This window comes from Fukomys damarensis, unplaced genomic scaffold, assembly GCF_012274545.1.
Source record: "Fukomys damarensis isolate Sample0158 unplaced genomic scaffold, DMR_v1.0_HiC HiC_scaffold_37, whole genome shotgun sequence".
Classification (NCBI taxonomy): domain Eukaryota; kingdom Metazoa; phylum Chordata; class Mammalia; order Rodentia; family Bathyergidae; genus Fukomys; species Fukomys damarensis.
This window is the reverse complement of record NW_022900949.1, coordinates 1,438,678-1,452,528: the sequence shown is the minus strand read 5'-3', so window position 1 is coordinate 1,452,528 and position 13,851 is coordinate 1,438,678. Positions and strand designations below refer to the sequence as shown.

Sequence of the window (13,851 nt, the reverse complement as noted above, 5' to 3'; positions counted from 1 at the left end):
GTGGCTAGTTGGAGTTCTATATGCCTCACTTATCTGTATGTCTAATTCTTCCCTTCTGTTTGGGAAGTTTTCTGTCATTAATTCTGTGAAGAGCTTTTTTAGGTCATTTGCGTTTTCTCCTGCTTTTTCATGAATTTCTATCAGTCTTATATTATTTTTCTTTGCATTGTCTAGAAGTTGTTGGATTGATTTCTCATGGTCCTTTACTGTTTTTGAGAGACCTCTTTTTTCATGGTCACTGACTGCGATCCTATCTTCTATATCTGAAATTCTATTTTTGCAATCTTTTATTCTGTTGTGTACACTTTCAATAGAGTTTTTAATCTCCTGGATATCTGTTTGAATCTGTTTTATGGATTCCATTTCTTTCCTCTGTTGGGCATTCATTGTTTCCATTTCTTTCTTATGCTGAGTCTTCATGGCTTCTATCATGGTCTTGAGCTCATTTTTTTTGTCAGTTTCTATTTTAAAGTCTCGAATCATGAGTTCCATTTTGCTCAACATCTCTCTGGTTAACTGGGAAATTATTTCTGATTTGAATTTTTCTAGAGCCTGATTGATCTGTTTTGTTACCTCCTGTGCTATGGGTCCAGGGTGTCCTGTTGGTTCACTATCAGGCTTTTCATCCTCATTTGTCCTATTGTTTGCTATTGATGAACTGGAAATCTGTCTTTGTGCCTTGCTTAAGTGTTTTCTCATTTTTATTTTTGTTGTTAGGTTGTCCTTCTTTAATTTCTGGGTATTACTTAAATCTTCCTGATATAGTTGTGTTTTAGCTTTTGAGTTTCTAATGACTCATAGACATCCTCATTTTTATATCGGAGAAAACAACTCTTTAAATTGATCACAACCCTTTGCCCCTATTGATACATTCAGCAGCCCAATAGGATCAGGCACAGCTTGCCAACTGACCACTTGTGGTAGTCATTAATGTATCACCTTTAACCCATGTGAATTAAATTAATATCAAGAAGCAGTCCATAATATGTTTGCGGTGAATATGCTTTTCAATATACCATCTTCACCATTTAGGATGGGGGGTTAGACTGGGTTAGGATGAGACGAGTAGATAAGTGAAAGAACTGGAGCAGGTCTGAAGTGAATGCAGAGGATGTAGAATGACCTTACTGTCTTTACAAAGCTATTAACTTCAGGGGGGATACAGAGAGTGCAGGAATAAGGACAAGATTATATCTCCTTAACAATAACAGGCACTTGCCTTCCCTTGAAGATACAGAGCCATGAGTTAGGTAAAATGATTGGAGAAAAGAACACAAAGAGAAAGCTCCCCCAAAAAGAAAAAATAATAAAAGAAGAAGTCTGAGTTAGGGCAGGAGCCGGAATAAAAAGGGAGATGAGGGATAATATGGTGGAGCAAGAGACTGAGTTAGAGAGAGAGGACAGAGAAAAGAGAGAAATTTAGGGTGGAACGAGGAAAGGAAAAAAGAGAAAAAAATAAAAGAATTTGAAGGGCCTCTTTCAGACTATGTCTCTGTTCTCATATTATACCACATGTACAGCCATATGCAGAACTGAATCCCCTGGTCTCGACTAGCTAATAGCAGTTCCCCACGACTGGGACTGATCTCAGTCCACAAGGCCTAACTTGAGTTTCTCAACCCTCACGGTTAAACTCCACTCAGTTCTATTACAGGTTTACCCCTGCCCTTTCTTTAAAGATGTTTAAAGTTGGGAGCTCAGAAAACTACCCTTTATGAGAGCCTATGCCTCTGCAGAGTTGGTCCAAGGAGGTTTGAGCACCCGCGAGGCTACCTTCCTTGCTGGGTCTGGTGGCACGCAGTCCGGGAGGTCGCGCACCCGCTGGAATTCAATACTCTTAACAACTACATAGGACAATGACAAAAACTTCAGCAAGGAAATGAGTTGATCTACACAAGGAAAAAGTGACCTTCCAGATGCCCAGAGAGTGGTTACTCCAATGAGAGAATCATTTTTCTCTGCAGGATATGACTTTTTCTGAAGTAGGGCACAGCTCAGGTTACAAAGAATAGTTAATAAATACAAACTAATTGAAACAAATGTTACGCATATTATCTGACCATGCAGCACTGACATTGGATCAGTGGCTAAGGAAACCATCAACAGCCACACAAACACTTGGACATTAATATTCATAACTAGTGGTTCACTACAAGAATTGTGGGAGAAATTAAAAATTCCAAGAATCAAATCATACTGCTGATAAAACAGAAAATAAAGAACATGTATTTTATATGCACAATACAATACTACTCACCATAAGGAGAATAAATTGGAGTTATTTCTAAGAAAATGTATCTTGAGGTCATACTAGGAGAAATTAATGAGACCCAGAATGTTAAATATCAAATGTTTTCTCTAATGTGAGCGACCCAAATAATAAGTAATGAAAAGAACAAAGAAAGGAGGCAGAGTTTTTGAAGATGGGAGGAGCATCTGAGGACAGAAGGAGAAGGGAGAGTAGGAGGGGAAGGGGAGTAAAAAGGATCAAGATGTGACCGTGTATGAATGAGTTTCCTAAGTGGATGTAACTTTTAAGGATCACAAAATGATAGTAACTTAATCATAAACAGTGAAGCTACTACAGAATTCCTGGGTTAGGAGAAAGTATTCTCCAGGATTTCTTCGGAGCACATTCAGAGCCCTTAAGAAAGGACCTCAATTACAGAGCACAGCACCACTGGGGGAGACATTACCTGCCAGGGATGGAACGTCCTCCTTTCCGCATTTCCGATTGGCTGCATCTGCACTTGGTGTAGAAGCATCGCGTGGAGGGCGTGGGCCACCGCATACACTGCATTGTATATATTATAACTCGCATCGCTCAGGGCTGTGTCAAAACGACCTGCTGGCAACCGTGCCAAAGAGGCATTCGGGGCACAGTCCTTCAGGGCACAGTCAGAATCGGATATCAAGCAGTTGAAATTCCAGTACCAATACTGATGGAGGAACGTGTCTTCTGGGTACTTGGAGGGGTTCACCGTCTGGATAAAACGTGTAAAGCCAGAGATCTCCTCATGGTGATTGGCAAAAATGAGAGTCCCATGCAACGAGTCAAGGATGAAGTTTTTCCCTGTGAAGTCCGCATGCCATTGTGAGTTGGTGACCCAGACTCTCCATGACAATGCATGTAGTTCTATCTTATGGTTTATATCATTTAGACTCTCACTATCACAGTAAATGATAACCACACTTACTGCAGGTGATTCTCCAGCCAGGAAGTCAAGTTGTGGTGAATGTAAGACATATGTTATGGCATCATTTGAGATAATTTTCACGAATGCCACACAGACTCCGTTCCCCGCCATCTCTGCTCTGACCTCTGAGAGGAACTGAAGTCCTTTCGGACCTTCTGTGATGACCAGTCCCACCCAGGTCCAGCTGAAGTGAAGCATCAAGGAGACCATGCCACGGGCCAGAGATGTGTCCTTTGGAGCCATTTGATAGAGAGAGGGAAACTGGCCATTGTCACTCAGGATAGGATCAAAAGAGCCATAGGTCAGCTACAAAGATAATCGGAAGTGTTGGGAGTTTAAGCAAAGCACAAACATACACATGAAAAGTATTAACAACAAGAAGGAGATATTTGTTCCTCCCATCTAGGAACTTACCTCACTTCTTCAGAATTTTCACTTTTGAATAAGTGATCAGTCTCTGACTTATGGAAAATTATTTGCTTTCCTCTCTCCCTCCCTCCTGCTACAGATGGAGAAACTTAGGGTCACCCATCAATTTCTTTGTGCTTACTGTTTGAGACTGATATCGGAACCCATTTTCCACTTTCTGTCATCTTGAGGAAGATCAAAGAGGAGACACAACTTCACCTCACCCCTTCCTCCACCCTCACCTGAGGAAACTTGTAGAGCTCCAGCAATGGTCCGGTTTGAGCAGATGTTGCCAATGATGTTCCTGTCAGTAAGGCTACAGACTTGCTCTCTCTTCCGCAGCTGTAGTTAGGGATCTCATCCTGTCCCGTGTGCAAGATGAGGACATTCTGCAGTGTATTTCCATGGTTGTGCAGGGAATTATGGGATTCATATCCCAGAGATATGTTGGGTAAAAGGTGGGGATTCCTGTTGATCTCTTCAACAGCACAAATGAAAGCAAGAACATTTTGGTAACTGTTGGGCCTAAGCCTGTGTAGAGAGCAGAGAGATCCTTAGGGAAAAGACACGATGCTTGATTGCCCACAAATCCAGTACTATACCACTTATGAAGTCAAGGGTTGTGATCCTCCCCCAAATTCATATACTGAAACACTAAATCTTGACATCGTGGCATTAGAGGGCTGTTTTTTGGAAGGTACGTGGTATTGGATAGTTATTTAGGACATAAGGGTGAGTTTCATATGAATGGGAGTAGTGTCCCTCAAAGATAAAAGAAAAAGAGCTTCGTAATTCTTTCATGTGAGGACATTGACATGACCAGCACTCATAAACTGGGGTGCAGATGCTGTCTTAGTCTTTGTAACCACAAAGTTATGTAAACATGTACTATTTTAAACATGCAGTTCTTGGCACAATTTTTTTTCGTGGCACAATTTTGTATAGGAAGCTATGTTTAAACAATATCTGAAATCAAGATAAACACCTAGCAAATTTTATCTGTTCTTGTAAGATCTAGCTCCTGTATTGTCTATGATTTATATTTTTTCCATTAAGTTTACTGTTACATTTAAAGCAAACAATAAATTTTCATTTATCATTGGGATCTTGCCCTTTACATGTCTTTTATTCTTGTTTTAACCCCATACCCCTGTGCTCCCTTCATCCTGTTCACCCTTCCCTATTTACAAAGACTTTCTTTCCTTTTTTTCATTTTCATATTTTTTCTTTTCCTCTATTCCCTTTCCCCTCCCCTTCCCAATTCCCTTTTAGCCATTTTCTTCCTAGTTCACACTCCTAATTATACCATTTGAACCTTATTTACATTTTTAGATTTTCATATCAGAGAAACTACTTGGTAGTTACTCAAGAGTGTCTTATTTATCTCATTTGAGAACATATCCTCAGTGTACATGAATTTACCTATAAATGTTTCTAGTTTCTTATTATTTATGGCTCAGTAGTATTCCTTTTTATAGAAAAACCACACCTGCTTTATCCAGTCTCCAGTTGATGGGCATGTGGGTTGTTTCCAAGTTTTAGCTATTATGAACTGTGCTGCTATAAAAGTGGGTGCACATATATCACTGTGGTATGATCCTTTTAATTCTTTTGGAAAGATACCCAGCAGAGGGAAAGGTGGGTCAAATGGAACCTCTAATCCTAGTTCTTTGAGGTATTTCCATATTCAGGTCCACAGTGGTTGCACCAGTCTGCACTCCCACCAACAACTGAGAAGTGTTCTTTTCTCCCCAAAACCCTGCCAAAATTAATTACTGGTTGATTTCTTAATAGCAGCCATTCTTTCTGGGGTAAGATAGAATGTCAGTGTTGTTTTCATCTGTGTCTCTCAAATGATCAGTGATGCTGAACATTTTTTCATATATCTATTTGCTGCTTTTACTTGTTGGCATGATAAAATTGTTTATTTCAGATGCCCACTTTTGAATCAGGTCTTATATTTCAGGTGTCTAAGTTTTTTGATTTCTTTATATATTCTAGATAATAGTCCTTTGTCTGAGGAGTAGCTGGTAAAATTATTCCCCACACTGTAGGTTGTCTTTTAGCTCTGTTGGTGATTTCTCTTGCACTGCAAAAACTTTAAAAAAATTTTTAATTTTTTTCTCATGGAGTTTATCAGTACATTTTAGGTATACAGTACAGTTATATTCATCATTGGGATCTTGTACCTTTGCATGACAGGTCTTGGTTCTCTTTTTTCCCCCGTATCCCTGCCCTCCCTTCACTCCCTCCTCCCTTCCCTATTTAAAAATTATTTATTTCCATTTTTTCATTTTCTCATGTTTTTTTCCCTTTTCCCTTATGACCTTTCCCCTATCCTTCCCATTTTTAATACAATGATATCCCAATTTTTTATTCTTTGTGTAAGTTCTCGTGCTGCTAAGGATTTGTTCACAAAGTCTTCTATGCCAGTGTCTTTGAGAGTTCTACCATACTTAATTTCCAGTAAATTAAGTATTTCTGTTTTGATATTCAGATCTTTAATCCACTTGGATTTTAGTTTAGTGCATGGTAAAAGATACAGATCTAATTTTAAACTCTGGCAAGTTGAAAGCCAGTTTTCCAACACCATTTGTTAAAGAGGCTATCTTTACTCCGGTCAGGATGGTTGGCTCCTTTGTCAAGGATGAGGTAGCTGAGTATGTCTGGTGCTGTTTCTGCATCTTAGAATCTATTCCATTGATTCTTGGGTGTGTTTCTTTGCCAGTACTATGCTGTTTCCATCACAGTGGCTTTGTAGTATAGCTTCAAGTTGGGAATTGTGATATCCCCTGCCATGTCTCTGTTGCCTAGAATGTTTTTTGCTATTCTAGGTCTCTTCTGGTTCCAAATGAATTTTTGGATTATTTTATGTAGTCCTGTGAAATATGCTGTTGGGATTTCAATAGGGATTGCACTGAATCTGTATAGCAGTTTTGGAAGTTTGGCCATTTTCACTATGTTGATTCTTCCTACCCAGGAGCAAGGGATGTCTTTCCAATTCTTATATCCTCTTTGATCTCTTTTTTTCTGAATGCTGTAATTTTCAGTGTAGAGGTATTTTGTTTCCTTTGCTAGATTGATTCCTAGATATTTTATTTTTTGTGTTATTGTGAAAGGAATTGTTTCCCTAGTTTCTTTCTCAGTGAGTCTGTTATTTGTGTACAAGAAGGCTATTGAGTTTTGAGTGTTGACTTTGTATCCCACAGCCTGCTGAATCTGTCAGTTAACTCTAGCAGTCTTTTGGTGAAGTTTTTTTTATCCTCCATGCAGATTATTGTATCATCAGCAAATAGTGACAGTTTAAATTCTTCCTTTCCTTTCTCTATTCTTTTATTTCTTTCTCTTGTATAACTGCTGTGACTAATGTTTCTAGAACTATAACGAACAGGAGCAGTGATAGTGCACACCCTTTTCTTGCTCCTGATTTCAGCATGAAGGTTTTTAGTTTCTGACCATTTAGAATGATATTGGCTGTTGGTTTTTCATAGCCTTTATCAGGTTGAGATAAAGACTATCTATTCCAATTTTCTGTATGGTTTTTATCATGAATTTGTGTTGAATTTTATTGAATGCTCTTTCTCCATTTATTGTGATAGTCATATGGTTTTATCTGTAATTCTGTTAATACAGTGGATTGCATTTGTTGATTTACATATGTTGAACCATCCTTGAATCCCTGGGATAAATCCAACTTGTTCAGGGTGTATGATCTTCTTGATGATCTTCTGTACTCTGTTTGCTAGTATCTTATCAAGGATTTTTGCATCTATGTTCATTAGGGAGATTTGCCTGTAGTTCTTTTTTTTTTTGGTTGGGTCTTTCCTTGATTTTGGAATCAAAGTTATACTTGCTTCCAGGAATAAATTTTTTTTGTGTGTGAAATTTCTTAGCTTTTATTTACTGAATAATTTCTTCAACTGGAAAACTTCATGATAAGATATTTCCTACAAACTACTGCATTTTCCACATCTTCTACTTAACCTTGTTGCCTTAAAATACAGTGGGATTCTCCAAAATTTGAATCTGACATCAATGTTTCCAAATTTAAGCATAAGACTTGTAAGAGGGAAATGTTTTCCCTTCCTCATGATTCACAGGGGCCGTAGGAATATCTTCATATGAATTTTCTTCATATTTAGCCAGAAGAATTCCTCAGAGTTCAAATGGCAGGAGAGAGGAGGGCCTTAAGACATCAATACACCTTTTTGGCAATGTGAAAATGTTGGAAGAGCTCTTCAACTTTTTTTCTTCTGGTACCAGGGACCAAACTCAGGACCTTGCACTTGCTAAGCAGGTGCTGTGCCAGTGAGCTACATCCCAAGCCCTCAACTTTTAACTGGTTTCCCAGTTTAAAAAAAGAAAGGTGGGGCAGAAACAGAGAAAGATGGTCAGAAAGAGACACAGAGAGATGGATATAGGACAGCAGACTTCCTTAAACAGCACAGACTCTATCTAGAAAGAATGAAGAAATCCACATTCCCCCATGACCCAGAAGACAAACACCATGTATAAGAAGGTATTTCAGGTAAAGAGCATTCTAAAGGACTACAACAACATTCAAAACAAAGACTATATCTAGATAAAGAATACTCTACTCAGAAATATTTGGAGAACCATATACCTGGAAACTCATGCAAGTAATATTTTTGCGAGTTAAAAGTCACTATGAATTACAAGTTCTAACTAAAACCTTAATCAGTGGCAAATCTAATCTCTCAAAACTTAATCTGTGGCACATCTCTATTAACTATTACACTGTTTTATTTCTTTAAAAATATTAATCAAAATGGATATATTAACCAGGCCTTCTAATTTCAAATATGACTGCATGAAATTATTAGAAACTCTTAATCACAGACATTCTTCTATATAAACATGAGTTTTTAGTTTAAGAAGATGCGATTAAATCACCTCTATTAAATACATACATTTTCATGTATGTGGAAAAATAAATTTATATTTACTTCAAGAATAAGTTCTATAGTAAACAATTACAGCATTTATTCAATAAGGAATATAAAAATAAGTCGTTAGCAAGTAGCCTCAATCATATACATTGTAATTAATCATGTACATATTCAAAAATCACCAGAAATAGGATATTTATAGAACATCTTAAAGCATGTCTTGAGAACCAACCAAAACAGTTAATTAAATTAAGAGAACACGCACTCAAAATACACATCCATATTTGACATGTACACAAAAATTAAAGGAAATAAGGGGAAATTAACTTTCAAAATTTCTGCAATATAATGTTAGTATTTAAGCCAAGACACCTGCAAAATAGGATAGTTTGAGGTATTTCCAATGCTGAATTAAGTTTCTGAATGTTAAATACCACAAGAACAAATACAATGTGGGCAGTGATCTCTAGTCTACAAGGGAGGCAAAGGATGAAGATCTACCATGGCATCTACCTAGAACTACCTAGAACTTCTACAGACAACGAGGTTATGGACCAGCATTGGTACTGATGATAGCTAGTGGAACTAGATGAACTATATGTACTCTCCTTCCCAACAACCAGTGCAAGTGAGGGACTTGAACCCTGGACAGGGCTTCAACCAGTGGCACAAACAGCTCGGCAGTGGTGGGGACAGGGAGGGGGAAATTAGTGCTCTCCTGCACCCTGATCAGCAGGGCAAGCACTCTTTGGCCAGCAAGTCAGCACAGCAGGGAGACAAGGAGGCAGCACATGAGAAGAGCCAGTGCAGTGGAAAGAGGAGGCTGTGCAAGGCCCAGGTGGTGCCAACCTCAAACAGGACTGGGAGCACAGCCTTGGGTGGTGTCTGAGTGTGCCACAGCAACTGGGACTGCAACATGGAGACAAAGAGGGTAAGGAGATGTGGGCTGGATAAATAAAAAAAAATTTAGAAACTAGACTGTCTTCAGCCCACACCTAGAGGTCAAGATCAGCCCTGCACCCAGCATTAATCCTACTGCAGACTTAGCAGAGTCATGGAGCTGAGTTAAAGCCTGAAGGAGGCACACAGACTGTTTCAGGCTCAATAAATCCAGTTCCAGCTTCATAGCGAGAAACCAGTCTCATCTTTGCCAGATATAAAGGTCCCTGTTTGTGGAAATTATCTACTACTCCACCATAAATGTACACTGGCTTGCATGGATTCTACAACTTGCATCTGGACTGTCTGCACACATCACATCCACCAGTGACATTAATGGCACACCTTGAACTGAAATTTTTTCTTTTATTTTCTTAGTATTTTCTTCATTCTTTTTTTTCTTTTTTCCTCTTTTCTGGCTTTTGTTCTTGTTCTATTTTGTTTTTTTCTTGTTCTTGTTTTATGTGAGTGTAAATAAGATCTGTAGTTTTTTTTGTCATGCTTCTTGTTTTGTTCCTTTTTAAAAACTTCTTTCTGGTTTTTCCTCCTGTCTTCTTCATCAATTTCCCAAAGTTTGTACCATCTTGCTTTGCCTACCATCATTGCTTTTAATCTGTTCTTGTATATCTGTATTTCCCACATAACCCCTTTTAGATCTTTTCCCATTAGGATAAAATTACCATATTGAGGATTTATCTATTGTACACAATTTTTTGTTTCATTCAAGTTTTGGTATATAACCATAACTCTAATTGATGCACCCAAAGGTGGACAATTTATAGTTACCAAAATTTGTCATTTCCTAGGCTGAGTTTGCTGCTATTGTAATTGCAAACTGTACAACTTTAGCCATGGTGACATAGTTGTTCTTATTGTAGTTGTTCTCCCCAGTATATTAAGACTGAGACTGCCTAAGTGTGTTAAAAATATTATAGGGCATTGCCTAAGAACTGAGGGCTGGGACAAGTTGGCAGAAAGTTCTCATCCCCAATAAATAGAAGAGGTAGGATCTTGAAACAGAATCGAAGCCCAAAAGCTAGCTACACTTAAAAGACATCTCTAAGAAGTAGTCATTTTCTAAGTGTTCTTAATATTTCCAATAAACCTACTCACTGTAAGCAATCTGCAAGCATCAAACCAGGAGTTAAACTTAAAAAATAAATAGAAAATGAAAAAAGCATTTAAACAAGATGTAACCTCTCAGACTTTTAGCTCCCCCAAGGCAAACTCAGGGGTAATGACGTGGAACAATCCAAAAGGCACCAGGCTAGACTCTCTGAAATACTAACAGCAGAAATAAAAAAGCAAGTGAATGAGGCTTTTGGTAAAAATAAAAGCAGAAATAATTTTAAGATGGTTCAAGAAATAGTGACCAGAATCAAAGATGTGCTTAGTGATGCTAGAGTAGAGATTTTTAAAAATACAAGTGCTCAGAAAAATTATGGGAACCAGGAATGCCCAGCAAAGTAGAACAATGAAATCTATAAAACAGACGAAAAAATATCCAGGAGATCTAAAAATTAAATTGAAAATATACACTTACATTAAACAAAGACAAGGACAGAATTTCTGATCTAGAAGACAGGACTGCAGATAGAGATCAAAGAAAGAAAGATTTTTAAAAATTAAGGGACCATGAGAAATCAGTGAGGAAATTACTAGATAATGCAAAGCATAATAACATAAGATTGATTGGATACAATGCAAAAGGAGGAAATAGCGCAAATAATATTAAAAACCCGTTCACAGAAGTGATGGCTGAAAAAATTCAGAAACAGCAAAAATGAAACTGATATACAACAGATAAGGGAGGAATATAGAACACCAATTAGCCATGATAAATAAATCTCAGACAAAGCATATAACAGTCATGATTCTAGAAATTCCACACATGAATAGAATATTAAAAGCTGTCAAGGAAAAGAGAATCGCCTACAAAGAAAGTCCATCAGAATCACAGCAGACTTTTCTCCACAAACTCTCAAGTCAAGGAGAGCTTTAGTGAAGTATTTCAAGGAAATATTCAAGGCAAACAACCTCCAACCCACCACCATATACCCCAAAATACTTTCAAAATTGATAAAAATATGATAATTCCATGAAAAGAACACATGAGGAAATTCATGAACACAAAACCAGTACTGAAAAGGGCTCTGGATATTCTAGAAAGATGTAACAAGGATTACAACCTCATAAACCCAGCAGAATGAATCCATCAGATAAAGCAAAAAACTAAGCAGAGAAGGAACAAAGGGAGCCAAAACAGGACAATATCGGGGCTGGGGATTTATCTCAGTGGTTCTGCCGCTGCCTCACAGGTGCAAAGACCTGAGTTCAATCCTTGGTACAAAAAAAGTTAAAAAAACAAGGCAGTATCATGACAAGGATACATCTATACCTATCAATTATAAACACTGATATTACAAAGAAGAACAACATAGGATAAATCAGAGTCAATGAAAAACACATAAAAGGCCTGTTCAAAGAAGTAGTGGCAGAAAACTTCCCAAACAAAAAAAGAATTGGACATACAGATGAGCGAGGCATACAAAACTCCAATCAGATTGATGAAAATAAATCCACAACAAGGCATATATTAATAAAGACCCAATTAATTCAGAATGGGAACAAAATATTCAAATCTTTTTAGAGAAAATAAACAAATCACCTCTAAAGAAAGCCCATCAGAATCAAAGCAGACTTCTCAACACAACCCTGTAAGGCAAGGAGAGCCTGGACTGAAGTATTTTAAGTCTTGAAAGAAAACAACATCCAATGCAGACTGATGCACCCTGGAAAACTATCTTCCAGAATTAATGGAGAAAGATACTCCTACAAAAAGAATTGATGAAATTCATGATCACTACACAACCCCTACACAGTGTTCGGCAGGACCTTTCAGAAAGATATCATGAACATCACAGATCTAAGAGGACCAATAGACAGAAAAGGTGAGCAATTAAACAGTGAGGAAAGACAGAGATCAATAACAGTAAAACAATATGAAAACGATAAGACAATACATATCAGGAATAACCATCAATGTAAATGGTTTCTGTTCATCAATCAAAACAAAAACACTGGCAGGATGGATCAAGAAACAAGATTCAACAATTTGCTACACACGAGAAGCACATTTAACTCAAATGAAATTTGTAGACTGAAAGTCAAAGGACGAAAACAGCAATTCATGCCACAAGATCCTAGTAAAAAGCAGAGGTAGCTGTTCCATTTGTAAACAAAGTAAACTTCAAGCCAAGACTGATCAAAAGTGATACAGAAGGACTCAATCCTTGCTGAGAGAGAATTCCAAGGAGTAGCAATAGCATTCATAAATATATGTGCACCAAATACTGGTGCAGCCAACCTTATAAAACAAATGTTAAAGACATGAAAAATCAAATAAACATTAACACACTTCTAATGGGGTACCTCAATACTCCACTGTCACAAGTAAATTAATCAACTACACAAAAAATTCAAAAAAGAAATATCAAAACTGTACTAAAGCTAAGAACAAGTGGACTCAGTTGCTGTTTACAGAGTGTTCCACCCAACATCAGAATACACAATCTTCTCAGAAGCACATGGGACATTCTTCAAAATATACCCCATGTGGTCTCATAGAACTTACTTAAATAAATGCAAATGGATTGAAATTATCCTGTGCATGTTAGCAAACAACAGTGCAATGAAATTGGAAATCACAGGTGAGAGAAAACACAAATTTTCATAATCTCATGGAAATTAGATGGCTTCTACAATTAAATGATAATATTGATGTGACACATAAGAACTTATGGGATGCAATGAAAGCTTTCACATGAGGGAAATTTTTAGTGGTAAATGCTCAGATTGGGAAAACAGAATGAGCTCAAATAAACAACCTAATGTTGAAACTAACACTTCTAGAAGAAGCCAAGCCCAAAACTCATATGAGGGAGGAAGTTCTAAATATTTCAGCAGAAATTAATACAACTAGGACTAAGAAAACAATACAAGATTCAATGAAAGAAGAATTTGGTTCTTTGAAAGATTAATTAAAGTTAACCAAGCCCTAGCCAAACATCCAGAAAAAGCAAATAAGACTCAAATCTGTGAAATTAGAAATGAAAAGGCTGACATAAAGAATGAGAAATTAGAATCACTTATAGGAAAATGGATACATATTGAGGATACACTCCTAAGTGAAATAAGTAAAGCACATATGTGTAAATACCGAATAGTTTCTCTGGTGTGAAAAAGTATAATGGTACATAAGATCCTAATGATAAAACTGACAAAGTGAAATATGAAGAAAAGAGCTAAATGTGTAGGGGAAATGGGAAGGGTAGGGGAAAGGTAATAAGGGAAAAGGAAAAAAAAACATGAGAAAATGCAAAATGGAAATAAAATAT

General features: G+C 37.3%; 1 protein-coding gene across 3 annotated transcripts in view; it reads right to left on the bottom strand.

The window, feature by feature from the left end:
• The window catches only part of LOC104849854 (vomeronasal type-2 receptor 116), a 39,325-nt gene that overhangs the window by 15,290 nt on the left and 10,184 nt on the right, over positions 1-13,851 (bottom strand). For all 3 annotated transcript variants that reach the window (XM_010606459.1, XM_010606458.1, XM_010606457.1), the window contains exons 2-3: positions 3,848-4,136; positions 2,697-3,503 (exon numbers count right to left, since the gene is read on the bottom strand). In XM_010606459.1, the coding sequence (XP_010604761.1) occupies positions 2,697-3,440 (744 nt within the window). In that variant the 5' untranslated portion in view covers positions 3,441-3,503; positions 3,848-4,136. The remainder of the gene's footprint in view (positions 1-2,696; positions 3,504-3,847; positions 4,137-13,851) is intronic.